The sequence below is a fragment of the Pongo abelii genome, chromosome 9 (assembly GCF_028885655.2).
Source record: "Pongo abelii isolate AG06213 chromosome 9, NHGRI_mPonAbe1-v2.0_pri, whole genome shotgun sequence".
In the NCBI taxonomy this organism is placed as follows: Eukaryota; Metazoa; Chordata; class Mammalia; order Primates; family Hominidae; genus Pongo; species Pongo abelii.
The window spans coordinates 66693959-66716231 of NC_071994.2; the positions used below are offsets into that span (position 1 = coordinate 66693959).

The 22273-nt window shown below is 44.4% G+C and overlaps 1 protein-coding gene across 12 annotated transcripts in view; it reads left to right on the forward strand.

Moving 5' to 3' along the window:
• Positions 1-22273, forward strand: part of IRAG1 (inositol 1,4,5-triphosphate receptor associated 1) — a 122321-nt gene extending 100048 nt beyond the window's left edge. For all 12 annotated transcript variants that reach the window (XM_009246622.4, XM_009246625.4, XM_002822033.6 and 9 more), the window contains 6 exons: positions 1139-1188; positions 1735-1842; positions 3735-3799; positions 13353-13472; positions 14750-14884; positions 18787-22273. In XM_009246622.4, the coding sequence (XP_009244897.3) occupies positions 1139-1188; positions 1735-1842; positions 3735-3799; positions 13353-13472; positions 14750-14884; positions 18787-19030 (722 nt within the window). In that variant the 3' untranslated portion in view covers positions 19031-22273. The remainder of the gene's footprint in view (positions 1-1138; positions 1189-1734; positions 1843-3734; positions 3800-13352; positions 13473-14749; positions 14885-18786) is intronic.

Genomic DNA, 22273 nt, shown 5'->3' on the forward strand with positions numbered 1-22273 from the left:
ATAAAATTACATGGTAGAAATAAATACAAATATATTAATCACAAGAACTATAACTAGTATAAATCCATTGGTTAATAGAAAATCTCAGATTAGATTATGAAAAAAACAGGCCAGGTGTGGTGGCTCATGCCTGTAATTGTAGCACTTTGGGTGGCCGAGGCGGGTAGATACTTTAAGCTCAGGAGTTGGAGACCAGCCTGGCCAACATGGCAAAACCCTGTTTCTACTAAAAATACAAAAATTAACCAGGTGTGGTGGCACACATCTGTAATCCCAGCTACTTGGGAGGCTGAGGCATGAGAATCACATGAACCCAGGAGCCGGAGGTTGCAGTGAGCCAAGATCATGCCACTGCACTCCAGCCTACGTGACAGAGTGAGACTCTGTCTCAAAAAAAAAAAAATTTTCTTTTTTGAAAAAACACATACAGCTATGTGCTTTTCAAGAGACTCACCAAAAATATATGGATATGAAAGACAGATATGCAGGCTAAATGATATTGGTCAAACTGAATCAAATTGAATTGAGCTAGCAAATACCTTTCTCTGCACGTACTCAGGTGTTTCCTGGTGGTAGTATTATCCAGGTATGAAGCTAAACATATTACCTGAGTTATATCACTTAATGTATGTAGTAAGGAGAAGAAAATCCTGGGGTGGTAGCTTCCTTTGTTCTGAGTCATTTGGTAGGTAACATATTGAAACTACTTCTGTTAGCAAGTTTTCATTATTTACTGGCATCACACCTTCCTTGCTCATAGTTTCTCTGACTGTACATCCTTGAATGAGCATGAAATAACCCAATAAGTCTTGGTGTTGCTGAGCAGTTTTCATACACTATCTAGGGTGTTATGCAGAGCGTGTTTAGTGGGGTTAGATAAAGATCAGAGGTCCAAGACTGGGGCTTCCTATAGTGAGAAGTGGAGTTAGGATAAAGGTTTTGTCCAAAAAAAGCCGCCACTCTGCAGCCCCGTCTCAAAGGACGAAGTGCCAAACTCAGCGTCCCCAACACTCAGACCCTTGGGCTATCCCTTGAGGGCCAGTTCTGGCCCATGGATACCATAGCCTAGTTTCTGTTTCCTGCTGGTGCCTAGCCTGAAACTTACCTGTGTTCTCTTCTCTGCTCCCTCCTGCTGCAGAAGATGGGGTCCCTCGCACGGCACGGTCCATGTCCCTCACGCTGGGAAAGGTATGCATGTTCAAGGAATACCAGGGCTCCTGGAAGGAGTATGACAGAAGTTTCCATGGTCACCCAAACAATCATTCATTCTGGGATCCATGGATGCCAGAGAATCTCTGAACAGAGTTTCTATTCGGCTTTCCACGCTCTCAAGTTTAGCCTCTGACATCTTACCTTTCTTGCTCATGGTTTCCTTAACTATGTATACATCCCTTAAATGAACATGAAATGATCATAAGCCTTCATATTGCTACAGGCAGCTTGAATACAGTCTCCAGGGTGTTACCCAGAGACTGTGGGGTCATTTCCATTCTGTATCTCCAAGATCTCATAAGCTAAAATAGAACAGATTGAGCGTTCACTCACCAACAACAGAAAATTTGGGTCAACTTTGGCCACTCTCTCCACACCAATTCTATCACTGCTACCGCAAAACCAAAATATCCCGTGAATGCCATTATAGCATTAGAAATGAGTAGGCTTTTTCCAAGCCCTTCTGAACTATGGCTATTGCTACCTCCAAGACAGTGAGCCTGGTCACTTCTCTTCCCGCAGAATATGCCTCGCCGGAGGGTCAGCGTTGCTGTGGTTCCTAAGTTTAATGCCCTGAATCTGCCTGGCCAAATTCCCAGCTCATCGTCCATTCCCTCCTTACCAGCCTTGGTAAGTATGACAATGTCTGCCTCCCAGCACAGAACAGTAGGAAATAACCTTTCCTTCGTACTCAGTCCTAGGGCGGGGAGGGTGACCAAATGGGGGCAGGGTCAACAAGAAGAGGAAATTTCCAGAATAGAATCTGAGTGATAGGCTCAAAAACTCAATATACACCAGGCTGCATGTATTCTACTACTCTGGGAAGTCCCACTGCCCTTAGCATGGTGTTGGCAGCTCAGCGTTCTTTGCAAATGATAACTCTTTTTTTGCTTACACCACAATCTGCCAAGGTGGTTACAATTTTTTTCTACTCTGCAGTGGGCTTAAGTAGCTGAAGTTTGCAATGTGTGATAGGTGGTAGAACAGCTTTGAACCCTAGGTTCTCTGATTCCGGAGCCTGAGTTCTTCAACCCATTGTTCTCCTGCCTCAGCTCATTGTAGCATTGTTCATAACAATGAAAAGTGGGAAACAATTCCATGTTCACTAATAAGAGATTGGTTAAGCAAATGGATATCCCTATAAGGGGTTTCTGTAGAATTATCCGTAATTTATTATGAATCAAAAACAAGTAAAATAGAATATACAAAACCTAGTGTATAAACAGTATAATTCTGTTTTGTACTTTTTAAAAGAGTGTATTTCTGTGTGTAGACATAGAAATTTCTGGTAGAAGATATGTGAAACAGCTAATAATGGTTATCTCTAGGCAATGGTAAAATAGTTCATTTTTATTTTCTTCCTGATGCCTTTTTATATTTCTATAATAAGGATGTATTAGTAATAATCAGGAAAAATACATTTCCATTTCTTTTAGACAAAGACGTTTGGATATAACAAAATATTTTCTGTATCCCAGGCCTTTGTGCATCTGGCTAATTCTCTCTAATTCTTTCTTCAGTGGTTTCTCTATCCCCTGCCTATGACTAGCACTACCCTATAAGGAAACAATCTGATTGTGTAAGCAATTGGAAATTCAAGCTCTATGTAATACCAATGGGTGGTATTCACTGCTTCCTGCCTCAAGCATTTCAGTCATCTATGAAATCAACCTAAATTCTCAAATTACCCACTAAAATAAAACAACCTGAAAAAAATGTTTAAGAATGTTGGAGAGGACTGGTTAGTGTATTTTAACAGATCTATTTCCCATACTTTGCCTAAAAGCATAGATTTATTTTCCAAATATATATTCCTTTAGACTAGGGGTTGGCAATTAGGGCCATAGATTAAAAACCACACTGGATACTTTTAAACCATTCTTCCCCCAGGCCCCACACCAATATTCTGGAGTGGATCGATACATTTTTAAAACCTCCCCCAGGTGATTCTAATGTGCAGCCAACATTGAGAAGCATTACTTAAACCAAATCCATTGCAACAACACAACCTGGAAATCCTGGGGAACGTATTGTAAAGAAATTTCTGATGGTTTGAGCTTTCAGTAGTGATTCGCATCTCCTGAGAATTGTACCTGGAGCTGTGTCTCTAGGGACAGTGATGGGCTTGTGTGAATCTATCGTAAGGAGCCTGGGACTCGCATTTGTAGGAGGCCCACTGGTGTTCAGTCGCAGTTGCTAAACAGGACAGAGAAAAACTGATGCCTCCTCTCCAGAATGGAGCCTCAAGATGTAAACTTCCCTCTTCGCTTAAGGAAACTTAGCAGAGGCGAAGGAAAAGGAGCAAGCTGCATGTGCCCTAGAGGAAAGGAACACTGAGGAAAGGAGGACAGGGAAGGCCCAAGGGAAAGGGCCAAGGCCTGGGCTCAGATGAAGATTGGAAAGTCAGGGCATGGAGGAAAGAGGAGAAGCAGCAGCTCCCCTCCCAGCATCATCAGAAACCCAGCAGCTCTGGCTTCTTCCTTCCGTAGCGCATCCTCAATTCTCTGTCTTCTGTTTTTCAGTCGGAATCACCCAATGGGAAAGGCAGCCTACCTGTCACTTCAGCACTGCCTGCACTTTTGGAAAAGTAAGTTTGTCGATTTTCCTCTTGGCTTCAGGGATCTCTCAGGCAATTTTCCCCATTTTACTTTCCTTCCTCCCATTTTCATCCCCAAAATGCAGTGGAAAGCAAATTAAGTTTTAAGGGAAATGAATGAGGGTCTGAGACCCACAAAGATTTCAGAACCTGTTTGCAAAATTCTTGAACCAGGAAGATGCCCTGAGTGAGGCCAAGTGTACCCAATCTTAGAGAGCCCAGAGAAGACTGGAGCCTTCTCTGCCAGTTGGGATTCTTTGGGCTACAGAAAAAAGAAAGCCCCAACTCAATGGGACTTAATAAGTCCAGAGGTAGAGCTGCTCCTGGTATGGCACAGCAGGGCTCTAGCTCAGCGTGTCCACAACTTCCTTGCCTCTGGCCACATTGTATGTTAACTTCATCATCAGGATTGTGGCAAATGGCTGGTAGTTCCTGGGATCCCCTCCAGACAGGACAATACCTAGAGGAAGAAAGGGACTGTTTCTTGCCATGTTCCTTTCTTAGGAACAAACCCAGAAGCCTTTCACCAGTCTTCTCTATTATCTCATTGACAAATCTGGAAGGAAGTCCCTTTCTAAAAGAATCACTTTGGGAAAGGGATTGTCATTATGGGATTAAACTATTCCCTGGGGTTGGTGAGAGGGTCAGCTTCCCATAAAGCAGAATGACTCCATGAAGAAGAGTAAATTCCTGAACAGAATCATGTCGCTGTTGGGAAGTAGGAAGGAAAATGCATATTGGATTAGCAGCCAGCAGTTTCTGTGATTTTCTAGGCATCTGTGCAATTTGCAGATCTTTTCATCCTCAGCCAGAGTAAGGCAGGCTGTTTCTATGCACTCAGAGGAGTTTATAGCTTACTTTTCAAATTCTTTCATTTGCTTGCTGAAAAACATCTGGATCACACCTGCTGCCTCTCAGAATTTTCCCCTTGTGTCTTTTCTCACTTGGTAGAACATATACCTTATTCTTCCTTCTTCCTTGCCTCAAGACAGCTTTAGTCCTTTGTTTTTCTTTGCTGTTAGAAAAGTTTTGCTATCTGGCAGGGAACCTGTATGCTGGGATCCTTTTCAGTACAGACAAGCTCCCATCTCCAGACTCAGCCTGTCTCCTACATCTCTCATTATGTACAGCCACCAGCTTATCACCCAGTGATTTGTTAGTCTTGAAGTTTGCCCAGCATTTCTTCTCTTTGCCACCTCACCCCCATAAGCTCACAGGTCTTTCGTGTTATAGAGGGTCTCTTGGGGTCTCTCTCTGTCTTTTCTTGATCACTACAGGGAAATTGTCAAGAGGTAACACAACCACCACCACGTGGAAGTAACCGAGTTTACAGAAACTTACCAAGTCCCTAGAGTCATAGTACCTCATCCAGGGTCTCTGAATCTCTCCAGAAATGGTCACCTGATGCTCTGACTGAGAAACCCACTAAAATTCTCCCTGCCAACCTTCCCTTTGGGTGCACAGATCCCTACTTCAGAGAACCCTCAACTCTAGCCCCTTTCCCAACTCTAGGCCTGCAGAGCCACTCAAGGCAGAAGATCTCTTCAACAGACTCTTAATCATGACAGAGAGGGCCTGAACTCTGTAGAACTTATGCCAGGCCAGTTGAGCACTTCTGTCCAAGGCAGTGGGGATCATGAAAACATGAATTATCCTTGGTAAGGGAAACTGACGTACAAAATTGGAGACAATAAGCAGCAGCCCCAAATTAGGAGTGTCAATGGGTGACGATCAATAGTGGTATCACCTTTCCAGTGGTTTATAGAACCTGGAGAGATAGGGACAGAGTGGGGATTAAGGCAAGTCAAGCACACTGGGGCTGACTCGCCAGTTGGGAATATACCCATGTAAGAATGGTTGCAAAGAGGTTAGGGCATCTTCAGAGGAAGAGGGGTTCAGGATGAACAACAGCTTCCCCTTCTGGATTTCTCAAAGATGTTAAGTGATTTCCATTTAAAACTGGAAACATGGCCAGGCACGGTGGCTCACACCTGTGATCCCAGCAGTTTGGGAGGCCGAGGCGGGTGGTTCACGAGGTCAAGAGTTCAAGACCGCCTGGCCAAGATGGTGAAACCCTGTCTGTACTAAAAATACAAATAAATAAATAAATAAATAAGTAAATAAATAAATAAATACAAACTGGAAACATTTACTTGATTCCCAACAGACTAACAATGAGACAATATATGAGTAAAAGTGAATTCGTATCTTCTGTCCTATACACAAATAGTCAATTCTAGCTGCCCTATCCATATCGTGAAAGAGAAATAATGTGTTATAGTTGAATATACATTGCTTCAGAGATTGTTGTATTCAGCTTTGTATTAAAATGATTTCACCTTTCCTAAGCATACAGTGACGAAGCAGGAAGGGCACTGGCTAAGCAAAGGATAAGATCTAATACCCTGTGGCTAGTTCACAGGAAAATACTTGAGAGCTGGTTACACTGCTTCATGAGATTTCAGAGAATGTTGAGCCTTGTTCTTGAAGGTCATTTCGTAATGAACTGCTCTTCACTCATCAAGGGCCTAGAAACGTGTAGACTTAAGCATAAGGGTGGAGAGTGATATTTAAAGTTAGTCCTGAAGATGAAGAGAAAACAAAGCTCAAGAGCAGTTCTGCAAGTAGAAATGGCTACGTAATTGTAGTCTTTTGTTCTTTCATTCCTTCAGCATTTAATCACCAAGGGCCAGGCACATAGAATGTACTCAAGGAGCTCACAGTCTAGCAGGAAAGACAGATGGGAAGCAGCCTATTATAATACAACATGATGGGTGGGATCGTAAGGAAGTGTAGGTTGCTAAGAGAATGATGCAGCAGAAAATGAGCACCTAACCCGATTTTGGTGTAAGGTTGGGGGAACTGGGGAAGTGGGGGGAAGAGGGAGCTTAGAAAATGATTCCCCTTGGCTGGGCAGTGGCTCACACCTGTAATCCCAGCACTTTGGGAGGCCAAGGCAAGTGGATCACTTGAGCTCAAGAGTTGAAGACCAGCCTGGGCAATATAATGAAAGCCCCATCTCTATAAAAAATATAAAAATTAGCCAGACATGGTGGCGTCCACCTGTAGTCCCAGCTACTCGGGAGGCTGAGGTGGGAGGATGGCTTGACCCCAGGAGGTAGAAGTTTCAGTGAGCTGAGATTGCGCCACTGTACTGCAGCCTGGAGCCTGAGCAACAGAACCAGACCCTGTCTCAAAAAAAAAAAAAAAAAAAAAAAAAAGTTTCGCTCTAGGAACTTACTTTTAAAGTAAAAATCTAAAGGGTACATAATCAACTAGGTGAACTAGGTGAACAGGAGGTTAACGACATTCCAGGCTTTTCCATGTGACAAAATATGGCATATTCAAGGAATGATGATAATGATAAGGATGACAATGGTAATTACTGTTGACTATTTACTGCACTGATGACAATGGTAATTACTGTTAACTATTTACTGCACTGATGACAATGGTAATTACTGTTAACTACTGCACTGATGACAATGGTAATTACTGTCAACTATTTGCTGCACCTCGCTTTATGCCAAGTGCTTTGCTAATTGCTTTGTATTAAGAATCTCAGTTAATCCTCACAGTAATTCCATGAGGTAGATATACTATTAATATCTCTGTTTTATAGATGAGGAAACTGAAGCTCAGAGAAATTGTCACGTGCCTGAGGTTACACAGCTGGTAGATAGCAGAGCACACGCCCTTACCCTTTTAATAGACCGCCCAACTGGAAGAACAAAATGAAGTTCAGTGTGACCATAGAGAAGAGGATGAATTTAAGAGCTATTTTTGAAAGAGCCTGGTGACCGGTTGGGCATGGAGTGGAGAACAGAGTCGGGGTGAAAGACAGGGTGTGTGTGGAACTGTTCACAGAGGGATCAGAAAAACCAGGATGTAGATGATGCACAGGGTTATTGTCAAAAAGGGGTTATTATGTTAATGTATCACAGAGCAATTTTAACTCTGAGTCTCTAAAAATAACCATGTTTCTATACTCTTGAAGCACCCAGGGTAAATTCCTTAAAGATTTCATAGGACACTAAATTTGTACAGTAAGCAACTCCCCCTTGCTGATGGTATCTTGGAGTGAATTCCCCCCTCTCCCCCACCCACCCCAATAAATTTGTGGTGGACCCCAGGTATCTAGGACTGAGTAACGCGGAGTAAGGAAGCTTGGGTTCCCTGGGCTGGGCTTGTCAGAGGGAACCATGGCAGTGGGGGTGACTTGGAAATATTGCTGAGCCCAAGAAGATATGCCCATCACAAAGGATAGTGATAGGCATATCACTATCCTTTGAAAGCCACTTTCAAATATTGTTTACCGTGTGGGAAAAGTTGAATCTAATATACTTGCCTGTCCAAAAATATATTTTGACTAAATAGTTCTTCACGTTACTAAGAGCTGAACACAATGACAAACATTTTTGACCTGGTGCATGTGTGAGAATAATGAGCCTCATTTTCATGAATCATCCCAGAAAGCAAGCACATAGGATTTCAGGCAGGGGACAGATGCCAAGATCCATGAGCCTTCGGGCCAGAAATCCCTAGGGTGGGCACAGGCTGTGCTCAGCTCTAGTTTACAGCTGTGATTACAGATTCCTTTAGCCCAACCCAAACACTGGGTTCTCAGGAAATAACCATTTACAGAGAGGACTTGTGCCTTTTACAACATTCCTAGGTAGGGACTGGATAAGTCATAGTGAAACTGATGCAACGTGACAGGCACTTAAAGGCACCTACTGTATGCCAGGCACTATTCTGACCTAAACACAGTCCTTCTACCTGTGATTACAGTCATATGCAGGTATCTAAAACATACATCAATGCCTCCCTGTGAGTCATGCTGTCACAGAGGTGCGGTGGCAGCATAAAGGGAGAGAGAGGGCCAGGTGCAGTGGCTCACGCCTGTAACCCCAGCACTTTGGAAGGCCAAGGCAGGTGGATCACTTGAGGCCAGGAGTTCGAGACCAGCCTGGCCAACATGGTGAAACCCCATTTCTACTAAAAATGCAAATATTAGCCAGGCGTGATGGTGCACGCCTGTAATCTCAGCTACTTGGGAGGCTGAGGCAGGAGAATCGCTTGAACCTGGGAGGTGGAGGTTGCAGTGTGCCCAGATCATGCCACTGCACTCCAGCCTGAGTGACAGAGTGAGACCCTGTCTCAAGGAAGAAAAAAAAAAAAAAAAAAAAGGAGAGATCAACTTTAACCAGAGGGTGTGGGGGAGGGGAGAACACCAGCAAAGGTTTCACAGAGGAGAAGGCATTTGAGCTTAGTCTTAAAGGTGCTTAGAGAGAAACTTCCAGATAGTTAGAGAAGATATTTAGGAAACTATAAGCTCAGTTTAGAGGTCAGAAGAGAACAGCAAACATGTTTCCCCCACTTCCCACCCTACCCGCAACCCCTCCACTCCCCCCTACCCGCCCCCCAACACACACACTAAACAAAGGCCCTCCCAGCCACTTACACTGTAGACAAGCAGCCTTGAAAAGAGGGGCAGCATGGAAGCCACGGTCCAGCCCGAGGGCAGGAAGGGCTTCACTCAGCAGAGTGAAAGGAAGAGACTTCTATTGAAAGAAAGGCGGGGGGGTTCATGGAGAGCTTCTATTGAAAGAAAGGTGGGGGTTCATGGAGGGCTTCTATTGAAAGAAAGGTGGGGGTTCATGGAGGGCTTCTATTGAAAGAAAGGTGGGGGTTCATGGAGGGCTTCTATTGAAAGAAAGGTGGGGGTTCATGGAGGGCTTCTATTGAAAGAAAGGTGGGGGTTCATGGAGGGCTGGAAAGTCCATCTTGACACGCAGGTAGAATTCCAAGGTGAGAGTCCCAGCACCAATAACGTGAATTTAGGCAAGTCACTTAATCAACCTGAGCTTGGGTTTCTTATCTGTGAAATGGGATAACACCCCACCTAGGTGGCAGATAGTGCAGTCAGAAGAATGGGCGCATATCAGACTGCACAGGGTAAAATTTGAGCTCTACCACACACTGGTTGTATGGTTGTTTGACAGATATGAAATCACTTGAAATGCGATTCTCATGCCTCAGCCTACTTTTTGAGCCTTGGTTTCCTCATGTGTCAAACAGAGAACACTAATACCTTCTTGGGTCATTTGTGAGCCTTAAGTGAAATGTTAGACCACAGCCTGATACATATAAGTTAATGTTTAGCTCTTCTTATCATTGGAAAGATCAAGTGAGAGAATGTATATGAGAGCCCTGTAGGGGAGCTGAAATGAACAGAAGATCTGCATGTAAAAGAGTCGATGAAATGGGCTTCCTGGCCCTGCTAGGGAAAAGTTTTCCTCTTTAGAGATCAGTGACCCAAGGACAATGAGAGCTTTGTTTACAGTCACTTATCTGCAAAATTCTAAGGTGCATAGTGTGTGCTGACACACAATAGACATGCACCTGAGAAATTTCCTAAAGCCATTTTACGAAAATGTAATGTTAATTTTACCATACCTTAAATTAGTTCACATTTAGGGTTCCTCTGACTCTGAAGTGTCTCAGTAATATATAATAAGTTCTCCCTTGATGATATAAATAATTGCCTGGATTTTTTATGAGTCATATTTGGAGGTAGCTCAGATTGCTCCCAAAATGTACCAATACATTTACTATATAACAATAATAATAGCAGATATAATTTGTTGAGTGCCATATTCCAGAAAGTTTATTTACATTTCTTCATTAATTCTTACACCTCTACCATCAGGTATGTATTACTATCCCCATTTTACAGTTGAGGAATCTGAAGTTCAGGAAGATTAAATAATTTGCATGTCTTGGAGCTGGGATTTGAATCCAGGTTTGTCTCAGGCAAGTTCTTTTCCTCTATACTACACTGTCCTCCTTCACACATGTTTAACATTAAGGAACCTCTAAGGCTGACAGTTGTATATAAATCAAAAGTCTGATACCAATATCTCATTTCTTTTATATATATATTTCATGAAAGAATTACTTTCCCTGCCCTTGGCTGTAGCTATATTTCTCTCCTCTTGCTCCAGTCATTTGGATAAATAGGAAACTGCACATTAGGCCAAGGTCACATGGAAGGGAGTGGATAATGTAATTTGCAAAAGGAGAAATGTTATGAATAGCTGGTATTTTTAGAGCGTTATCTTTCTTGTTCACAATGGGTTGTGGTTTCCAGCCTGACTAAATGTAAATTTTAAAAGGTCTGAGGAAAACTAAGAGATGGGAAACTGATGCCAAGAATGAGGAGAAGATACAAGGCTCACTCATAAACCCTGTCTGAGAGTTCAGGGAGGGTGGCAGCTGTGATCTTTCAGAGTCCTGGCTGGAAAGCTCTGCTCACAGTGTTGCCTTGTCCTCCATGATGACATTGCTCCCACTGGGAATCAGGACATGAAGGTGGGCTGCAGGATTTCTAGGGAAAGCATAGCCATCTGGATACTTCCTTTAAACTTGTGATCCCATACCTGCAATTATCTCCCAGCACCCCCCAGCCATCTTACCAAGATGTTCTAGTATGTCTGTTTTCTTTCTTTCTCATATAACTCTTTTACACGCCTCCTCTCTCCACAGACCTTCCTAGACCCCTCTACCTCTCACTCTCAGCAGATGACCTTGCCTTCCACTTTATAGAGAATACCTAAGCTACATTCCCATAGGAGCCCTCTCACTTTCCTTCACCAGATCTCCAGCCCAACAACTTCATCATCATCTTACCTTTGTTACAAACAAGGAGAGGTTCTCTAGTTTTCCAAGGTCTGTCCCTATTTCCTTTTGCAAAGACTGAGTTCCTTCTGGCATCCCTTTCTCTCATCCTTTCTACTGGATCATTTCTACCTACATTCAAATGTGCATCCTCCCTTGACCTACTTCAGCTGCACACTCTCTCCAACACACCCCTCTACTCTCCTTCCTACTCGAATTGCTGTGTCTGTGGCTTCCCCTTTCCAACCTCCCCTTCTTTACTTTAAACCTGCGCTTGGCTCCCACCATTACATAGAGGCTCCTGTTGACCTCTGTATTATCAAATCTAATAGTCACCTTGTCTGCGCGCTTCAAACTCAGAAGTGTGTGGCACTGTTTACTCTTCCGCCTTGATGAGCTCTTGTCTCCTGGCTCCCAAGACTCCACCTGCTCCTAGGTTTCCTCTTACCTCTGGCTGCTACTTCTCAGCCTCCTAGGTTTCCTCTTACCTCTCTGGCTGCTACTTCTCAGGTGGAAAAAGATGCCACCTTTTCCACCTGAGACAAGTGTGGAGTTCCTCATGGCTTAGTCCTGGGTCCTCTTCCTGTCTTTCTTCATATTATCTCCCTAAGCAATCTTGTCTATCCCCATGGCTTTAAATAACATTTATGTTCTGATGACACCAAATGAATATCTCCAGCTAAAACTCTTCCCTGACTCACTTTGGTGAATTCAACTTTCTAATTGACATCTCCCTTTGGATACCTCACAGGCATTGCAAATATCTCTTGTCCAAAAGTTAACTCCTGCCACGCTGCCTCTTTTTAAGTTCTCAAACAACTCAGCACCTTTTGTCTCTCAGAGTCTTTACATGACCCGCATTCTCTTCCTGGAATGATCTCTCCTCTGCTTTTTTACTGAGTTTTGCTTTGTCATCCAGGCTGGAGTGCAGTGGTGCGATCTCAGCTCACTGCAACCTCTGCCTCCAGGCTCACTCAAGCGATTCTCTTGCCTCAGCCTCCCGAGTAGCTGGGATTACAGGTGTGTGCCACCACACCTGGCTAATTTTTGTATTTGTAGTAGAGAGGGGGTTTCACCACGTTGGCCAGGCTGGTCTCGAACTCCTGATCTCAGGTGATCCGCCCGCCTTGGCCTCCGAAAGTGCTGGGATTACAAGCATGAGCCACCACACCCAACCCTCTCCTCTGCTATTAATACATCTGACTTCTCATCCTTCAGGCCTGTGCTTCAACTTCAGCACCTCAGAGAGGCCTTTTCTAACTATTTACTCTAAACACATTCTCTCCTTGTTATTTTCTGTCACTGTACAGAATTTCTTTCATAAAAGTTATAATTTGTAATTAATCACATATTTTTTCTTTCCTTTTTTGGGGCTTTTCCTTCTGCTAAGTTCCATGTTGGTAAAAACCATTTCTTTATTTGCTAATGTGCCCCCAGCACATTACAATATGCCTGTGGCTTAGTCATGCTCAGTGGATATTTGAAAAAATGAGTGGGGGTCTTCAGGTGAAAGATAGACGACAGGAATGGAATGACCTTAAACGTGCTGGTCTGCCCCCATTTTCCTCATCTCAGTGCTGTAGATCACCCATTACAGCATCTCCTGGAATAAGAATAAACGCCAATTTGGGAGCATGAGGAGAAGGGGAGCTGGTGAGGTATTTAATGGGCTGGGGAAAATTCATGGACTAGGACCTTTATAAAATCTTGTCTCAGGGTAGAAGGATTGGGAAAAAATGTGAAAGTTACTGAAAAAGCCTGAGTTTCCTCACTCCTAATCCGGAATCAGGCCAAAAACATGGTTTTGTTTTTAGGCCTCCACCTTTTTCTGAAATGATGTCCTGTACTTCCCTCTTCTCACTAGTGGAAAGACAAATGGGGACCCAGATTGTGAAGCCTCTGCTCCTGCGCTGACCCTGAGCTGCCTGGAGGAGCTTAGTCAGGAGACCAAGGCCAGGATGGAGGAAGAAGCCTACAGCAAGGGGTGAGTCAGACCTCAGCCACCCTGAGGGCACCTGGCAGTTCTCAGAAGATGCCTTCCCATGGGTCTTTCTTGTTTCTTAGAGGCTTTAGGGAAGTAACCATTGGCCTCAGGACCTCCTTGCCACAGGAAGGAACTACATAGGAAAGAGCAAGACTGTTCCACAGGAAGGACAGGAGGAAGCAGGGTCAGAAGGTGTGGTTAGACAATAACGAGACTGCCCTCTTTTTAGGCAGAGAGCCACCAGAATGCCACCGCTCAGAATAGTCTGGAAATCAGGGGCCCTGGGTGGGTTCCTCTTGGTGGTGCCTGAGGCTTCCTGACACGTGCTCAAAGCAGTCATGTTGCTGCCAGCAGTGCCCAGGAGCAGCTGCAGCTCTGCTTCCTAGAACTGCTTTGGTCACTCCTTCCTCCTATAAACGGAGTCTCTTCAACTTCGAACTGCCGCCTCCTCCATTTGAGCTTCAATAGCACCCATGGCCAGTTGTCAGCACTGGAGAGACCAAGTCCTGAGTAGGGCCCAAGCCTCAAGGTAGAGAATCACCTCCAACCACGTATGGTGCCCTATGCGTCTCCTGTCTCCATAGCTCATGAGGAAGACATAGCTTCCCACTGACACAGAACCCATGGGCTTCAGTGGTGGGTTTGCCCAGCCAAACTGCTAGTGTTAGACACTCAGCGTAGGACAAGTGAACAGAGTATGTTTGGGGTAATATTGATCCTGGGGGAGAAAAACCACAAGGGTTTCTCTTGGAAAGCCTGCCTTTTTCACCCACCACTGTGCTCTATCCTTGGAATGCATGGGCATGAACTCCTTCATTGGTTTCGTAAACATTTACTGAGTACCTCTCTAGGTCAAGCCATGTGCCTGGCACTTCCAAAAATCATTCCAACGCCCTGTGAAATGAGTGTCACCCTCCCTCTTTTACAGATGAGAGGCTGAAGCTCCACGGTCACGTGGAGAACAAATACAATCTTAGCCCTACGGAATGTTTTGTGGGTTAAGAACCCAGTCAGGAGACCCTGTGCCACATTTTTTCCCTGTCAGTTTTGTCACACTTTCACATAAACAGGAAGGATGACTGAGGAGTGAGGGGAAATGGTACTGGCATGAGCTGCCTTAGGATTCAGTGGAGCTTCCCAGCTTTTTCCTGTTTTGTGGAACCACAGGAAGCGCATAATTATTGGAGGTGCTGCTCAAGTCCCCTCCCCTAGGAACTCGGGAAAGGATGCACTGCATCTGGCCTTTCCAGACTCAACTGTTCCTTTTTGCCCCCCAGATTCCAAGAAGGTCTAAAGAAGACCAAAGAACTTCAAGACCTGAAGGAGGAGGAGGAAGAACAGAAGAGTGAGAGTCCTGAGGAACCTGAAGAGGTAGAAGAAACTGAGGAAGAGGAAAAGGGCCCAAGAAGCAGGTGGGAAGCCTGTGTTTGGAGTCCTTGCCATTGCTGAAATGGGGGTTACAATTCATCTAATTTAAATGCACAAAATCCCTGGAAATGCCAGTCCAGGGCAGCAGTGAATCTGGGGCCCCAGTGAGTAGCCAAAGAAACCAAGAGGGCACGCATGTTGGGAAGAAGGTAGAGGAAATCCCAAAGAGCCAAGATAGCTAGCAATGAGAAGTTTGCAAGAGCTTGAGAGGTCAGGGGCAGTCATGGGAAGGGAGGATGGCAATCAAGAGCTCCAGGAGCTAAGGAAGGGCGAAGGGCCCTGAGTGGAGTCCCTCCCAGCCCAGCCATGGTTAGCTCATTTCCCAGATGAAATTATGGGTAGCCATCCCCATGAAAAGGCCCAAGACCAAGAAAGTTGACTCGAAGCCCTGGAGTGAGTTTCTTACAAGAACAGGGACAGGGAGGACCCACGGAATAGAGGGCAAACTCAGCTCAGTGGCAAAGGTGAGTCTCCAGCAGGTGCCTACCATGCTGACCAATCAAGCTTGGTCACCCAGACAGTGTCTTCACTTTAGGTTGGAAATACTCGGGGTTTTCTTTTAAAATACTTCCTATTTCAAAGGTACTTTCCCCTAAGTTGGGGGAGGAGAATATAACATGTAGATAAAGAGAATATAGACCTGTATCTTGTCCCACTTGTGGTTCCTGCCTGGCCTTTAGGATGCAGAATCGTAGAAATGACCTAATTTAGTTCCAGGGCACTCCATGCAATGAAGTATTATAGGAATGAGGTCTCAGCCCCACCTGGCCTGAATTATCCCCCAGAAGTTCATGCTTAGGAATAGGATAAATTAGCACCCATAGATGAGGTGTACTCTACCCCATAGATATAATAACCATGCCAACATTCTGGATTTTCAGGACAGCCCAGTTTCATATATTCAGCTATGTTGTCTCTATTAGTATAGGTAAACCACAAGTCTTGAATTTTGATTTTTTAAAATGTAGTAATAGCCACCTTGGAAAACCTTCACCGAAATCTGTTTTTAGACCCCTGGGATATCTTGGGGTCCAGGGCAGCTCCAGACAAAATATCTAATCAGCTGCTGAAATATTATCTAATCCAGTTATGTATCTGTGCCTCATTGCTGGAAAACTCTGGAAACCACATGCATGCAACAAATAGGTAATGAAGTGAAGATTAGAAGCAAAATGGATAGGCACACAGGAGCTACCAATAGAGCCCAGTTGGTGGAGAATTCAACTAAAGTCAGAGGTCTCAGCCCACGCCGGTCAACCCCATTGTTCAGGGAAGAGCCGTTAGGAGAACTGGAGAAATGCTTCTCCACTGAAAACAAATCACACACTGCCTCCCCAGTGAAAGAACCTCCAAGTTTAACAATTAAAGTGCAATCCCTACTCCAAGCAACTAGATCCTGTTCTCCTTAGGCCTCACCTCCCTCCTGAGGGTTCTCTGCTCATATTTCTCAGTCCACCACATTGCCTTCCTCCCCTTTAATGCAGTCAAGCAAAGCCCTAGACAAAAAGCCTTTCCTCTGGCAGCTGTGAATACAGCAGAGACAGACTGGAACTTCTAACACTTCCAAACACTGAGAAAGAACAAAAGAGAAATAAACAGAGAGAGAGAGAGTACATGGAATATAAACAGTCTGGTTTGCAAAGCAAGGGGCTCAATGTCTTATCTAGCTAATTCAATCTCAGGCAATTGTCAGCTCCCTCCCATTTCATGAAACCCCAGGGGAAGTAAGGCTTAGCTTGGTTCCTTTCTGTCCAGCTCCTGGTCATCAGTGCGTGACAATGGTGCCTGTAACATTTATCGTGCACCTGCTCTCAAACATGATTTCTTCCCTGAAATGTTGGTACCTCACTAACAAGCATGGTTTGAGGTTATTAAGAGTTCCATGTCCTACTTAGTGCATTTTTAAAACACTGGGTTCAGCCCAGCTGCTGATCACTTAAGAGATTCAACATCACACATTAAAGTATTTTTGTCTGAGTCACGTATCTGTTATATATAACAATTATGTTACAAATATTGCTCTCTTGAGGATCAGTTTAAATAAACTTTGGGTGAACCCCAATATTTTAACCATATTAAAACAGAGAGCACAGTCTTCTGACATCCAACAAGTGAGACTCATAAGGGACAAGATAAAACTTTTGTCTTTTCTCCCAGTGGCTGTTCAAACCAGTTCTGTGGGGTTAAGAGGACATTTAGGTTCCTTTACTTTTCCAATAACTCTCAGGAAACAGAAGTTTACTTATAATAACCAAAAATTGACTTCTAAAGAAAATTCTATTTCTAATCTATTTCTAAACTCTTTTATAGGCCAGGCATGGGTGACCAGCTAAGGTCACACAGCCAGATCTTGGTCTCTTCCTCTGGAGCCACACTTAAGAGTGGGGTCAGAGTAGGGAGAAGCCACTCTGGCACCTTGTTTTGGAGGATGGAAATACAGCCCCGAAGGCTCCATTTTAGCATCCAACTCTGTCTAAATAGAATCTAGAGAATCTACAAAGGGCTGAGAGAAAATAAGCTTCTACTTCTAAACCCTCCCTTCCCAACAGTTTGAAAATAGTCAATGATTTTCAAATCAGCGAATGTGCTCACTTTCGTGCTTTCCTTAATTGTGACTGAAATGATCTGATGGGGTTCCCACATGGAACAGAAACCTGTCAATGTTCTCTGTGGTCCTAGCATCCAAGGCAGGCATTCTGAGCATCTGGTCCCTTTCTAAGGAGGCCATTTATTGAGTCTGTCAATCCTTTGTTAGTCATGCATTTTCTGCTACCTCTAAATTTGAGCTCTCTGCTTCTCAGCCAATGGCTTGGTCATTGCTGTGTGTGTGTGAGCCTCAGGATCTTCAGAAAGCACTTCTATCACTTTCCCCACCTCCTTGGTTCAGGAATCCTCAGTATTCTCACTTTTCATATTTTAAATTATTTTTTAAATTGGATTAGAGGTTAAAAACATCAGGAAATCCTAGCTTAACGAAGGGGCTCAAGGGCGTCTTCAGAGAGCTCTAGAATGAACTTGTCAAAGCAGGCCATCTGCCCGGTGTCTTTTTACCACACCACAGAGAGAGAGAGAGGACAAAATGAAAGACAGTTGGGAAGGAATCAAGAGGGAAAAGGGGCAAAAATGGAGAGGAAGAGAGAGATGAAAGGGAAAGAGAAAGAAGTGTGGAGAGAGTGAAGGAAGAAAAGGAGGAAGAGGGAGAAATTAGAGAATAAATATTAATGAGGTTGAAATAACATCATGAACAAACCACCCAGACATTGCTAGAGGCTTCTAATCTTCTGCCTGCTCTTGGATGGTTTGAAGTGAACTCTTGAGGTTGATCTAGTCCCTTGTCATTTATCACTGGATATCAAGCTTCTTAGAGTTTAGCACAGTCCTTCCACTCTGGACACAGTTAGATGTGGAACTGAGAACAATGAATTATGCATCTGAGGCAAGGGACAGGTTAGAGCTTGGAACTGATCATTAATGCAGCTAGGTGCTAAAAAGATGCATGGCCAACCAATCCTGTACTCTCGGGCTTGGGAGAGTGCAGATATCAGTAATCACCCCGTGAATAGATGAGGGCATGTATGGATGGATGATCAAACAATTAAGTAGAATGATCTAGACAAGTAGCTCTCAACTTCAAGGCTGTGGACTGGTGGAATCAAAATCACCTGGGAAAACTTAGCCAATGATTCCTAGACCATAACTTTGGATATTCTCATTCAGTATGCTTGGGGTATTTTGAACAATTGCTGCCAACCCAATCTAGGCACAGCTGAGTTTGAGAACTATTGCTCAAGACAGCACAGAAGCTATCCACAGAGAGAACTATGGGTCTGTGTGTCATATGTGTGCCCAGTATACTAAAGCCTCTGCCTATTTTTTTCATTGACAGCAAACTTGAAGAATTGGTCCATTTCTTACAAGTCATGTATCCCAAACTGTGTCAGCACTGGCAAGTGATCTGGATGATGGCTGCAGTGATGCTGGTCTTGACTGTTGTGCTGGGGCTCTACAATTCCTATAACTCTTGTGCAGAGCAGGCTGATGGGCCCCTTGGAAGATCCACTTGCTCGGCAGCCCAGAGGGACTCCTGGTGGAGCTCAGGACTCCAGCATGAGCAGCCTACAGAGCAGTAGGAAACCTCACACCTAGCCAGTGCCCTGCTCTGAGACACTCAGACTACCACCCTTTCCCCAAGTATAACGTCAGGCCCAAGTGTGGACACACTGCCGCCCATCCCATCAGGTCATAAGGAAGGGTTCTTTTAACACTCGGCAGTTCTGTGGGAGCTATTCATACACAGTGACTCGATATTCTTGGAGAATCAACAAAACTGCCTTGGGAAAGCATCCAGTGGATGAAGAAGTCACCTTCACCAAGGAACTCTATTGGAGGGGAAGGTCTCCTGCCCCTAGCTCAGGTGGCTGGGGAGAACTAAAACACCTTCACTGGTGGTTGGGGGTAAGGAGCGGGGCATGGGGGAGGAGGAGGTAGGGGGCAGTAAAAAATTTACTCTCTTTTTTCGTCTCTGTAATTGGTTATCAGGAAGAATTTGCTTAATGACTAACACCCTAAGCATCAGATCTGGAATTTGGAGTTGCAAAGTGACTATCTTCCCATTTCCCATCTCATTTTCAATAACTTCAGCCTCCCATTCTTTCCTTTGGAATGAGAGTTTCTTTTTTACAGAAGTAGGAAAGGCTTCTCAGAAAAAAAAAAAGTATAGGCTGAATTTAGCTCAGTGCTTGAAATGGGAAGATATGAATTATTATATACACATCTGTCCACACATACACACATACTGTTGTGCACACACATACACCCAACATGCCTGTGCACAGAGCCAACAACCCTTCAAAAGTGTGCTCTGGGTGTGTACCTCTGCCTAAATAAGATGCATGCCAAGCCAACCCACAGATTTTCACTAGTGTGCGGCAGTCACCAGGCACCTGTTCAATGAGCTGTCCACATGGATTGAAGATGTTTTAAAAACACAGAAAACTCATGGCTTCAATGGCAGACTTACTAGTCTCCATTTCAAATGCCAACTCTGAGCTGCTGTACAGCACAATCTATTCCCTATTCTCTCTCTGAAAACAGTTAACCCACCTCACAGGTGAATGAGGAGAGAAGATGTGCTTTCTGCTTCAGTCTCTTACTCTGTGTGTGACCACATGCAAGGGTAAACTTGCACCTCACTGCTTCAATTCAAATGGGATTTCCAACCCAAGTATAATTAGGGGTGTTTCAGAGCATCCCCAGTTATTTAGCACAACACTGAAGGAGCACATCCCCTCTCCATTTTGACTTCTCTCCCCACTTTTACAGCCACTGCCTTCATCAGTTTTGTAGGGGTGTTGATTTCCATGTGGGTTTTGTTGTCATTGTTTTGCATTTTTGTTTCGTTATTGATATTGTTTGCTTTCATTGCTAAAACTCATATACGACTTACTATGAGCCAAGCACTGTTCTCGGTATTATATAGGTATGAATTCATTCAAGTCCTGAAGAAAAAGAAAAAAAAATATGAAGTGGATACTACCCTTCCCATTTTCAAATAAGGAAACTGAAGCACAAAAAGAACAAGTAACTTGACAAGGACACCCAGATAGTAAATCATGGGGCTGGAGCTCAACCCCAGGGTAGGCTGACTCCAGAGCTGTGCTCTCCTTGACTCTTCTGATGGTCTCCCAGCTGGAAGCCTCATTCCCCCAGGTGGCCCATCAGCTACTCCATCTCTGGCTCCCAAACTAAACAGTTTCTCTCATAGTGCTGGACCTCCACTCACTAGTTTTTTTTTCCAGCTGTTCTTCTCTTTTCTTCAGGTCACTCTTCTCGACCAAGTGCAAAAATTATCCCCTCCATACCAGCTTTGATGACCTTCCTTCCATACTCCTCACCAGACACAACATAATAGGTCACACACTCCTCTGTGCTTTCTGGCACGTTTTAAACATTATCATTATTGACCTTTACCTATAGTATATCACGGCCTATTTATGTATCTGTCTCCCCTAGCATTTTTCCTCAAAGACAAGAACCATGTCTTACCCATCTCTTGGGTAAGTGCCTAGCATGGTGGCTGACGCTTGGGAGGGTGTCATTAAATGTTGCTCAAAAGAACAAGCAAACATTTAAGGTGGTGGAGAGCAGCCTGGGGACAGCTGACATGCTGCATGCTTCTCAGTACCAGCACCATCACCACCATTACAATGCAAAAAGCAACATCTTTCTTAACCTCAGCTTATTCTGTTTCTCAGTCTACTCTGTGAGAGAGCAGGAATGAGACCAGACTAGCAACACCATTGCCAAGCTCAAGGACTGGGCTCAATGCAGTCACTCCTTCAGAGAGACCCCCCCCACCCCAAGCATGCCCCATTTTAAGATAGCATGTTTATTGAAGGGGGCATCCTTTACAGTAGCTAGAAAATTACTGAGGCCCAAGCCAGGGTTGATCAAGGATGTGCCATTAAGGTAAAGAGTTACAGAGCAGGGCAGAGGGACTTTGGGGGCAGAAGTGGATGATTTGCCCGGCCTCTTCCAGGGGGTCTGGATACAACTGAAGGAGCTTTAGCTACATGAGGCCCTCAGAGCCAAAGACACGATGCAAATAGAGTTCCAGAGAGTGGCCGTGGAAGCAGAACTCCAGGTGAGGAATGTTCAATCTCTGCCTCCCTTAAAGAAGGGCCAGGCTCAGCTGGCCCCATTGTTCACTTGGTCACAAGTTTCCTACCTTTGTTTCTGGATAAGTCAAAGGCCAGGAAGGCAGTTATGGAGAGCTCCTGCACCTCCAGCTGCCCCACAGAAAAGCCTGCAAGAGTACTTCCAGGCACAGGCCCTCTCCCACCCTATTCCATTTGTAAGCAAGGGAGGTCAAGGAAAAGGACATCTCCAAAAGGGAGCATAAGAATAGCCATATGTACAAGGGCTGAAAAAGTGCTCATGGGTCCATCTTTTCTGGAAAGCAAAGAGCAGCCTGAAGCAGTGGGAGCTGCTGCCCAAGCAGTAGTGAACTGGAGAGAAACAGGCCCTAGATTTTCAATGAGGATGTGGATCTGAAAAGTCCCCCAAATGCCTCTGAAGTCTGACATCTCTGCTTAGCCCTAGGAGTCTGGTTCCGTGCCTTCATTTGCAGAGTGATGTGTTTGTGTCATTATTGATGTCACCTCCTAAAAAGACCTTCACTTTCTGGCTGCCACAAAGCCATATGTGTTGCTCCCCATATACAGCCTGACAGAGTAAATGGAGAGGAATTGCTGGATTTGTGTATCACTGGCTGTCAGTTCCTCATGTTGTTAAGCCTCACATAGGTGTGCTAGCATTGAACTGTAGAGTGTCACATACCTGAGTTTGAAAATAAAAGCACATTTCCAAACCTC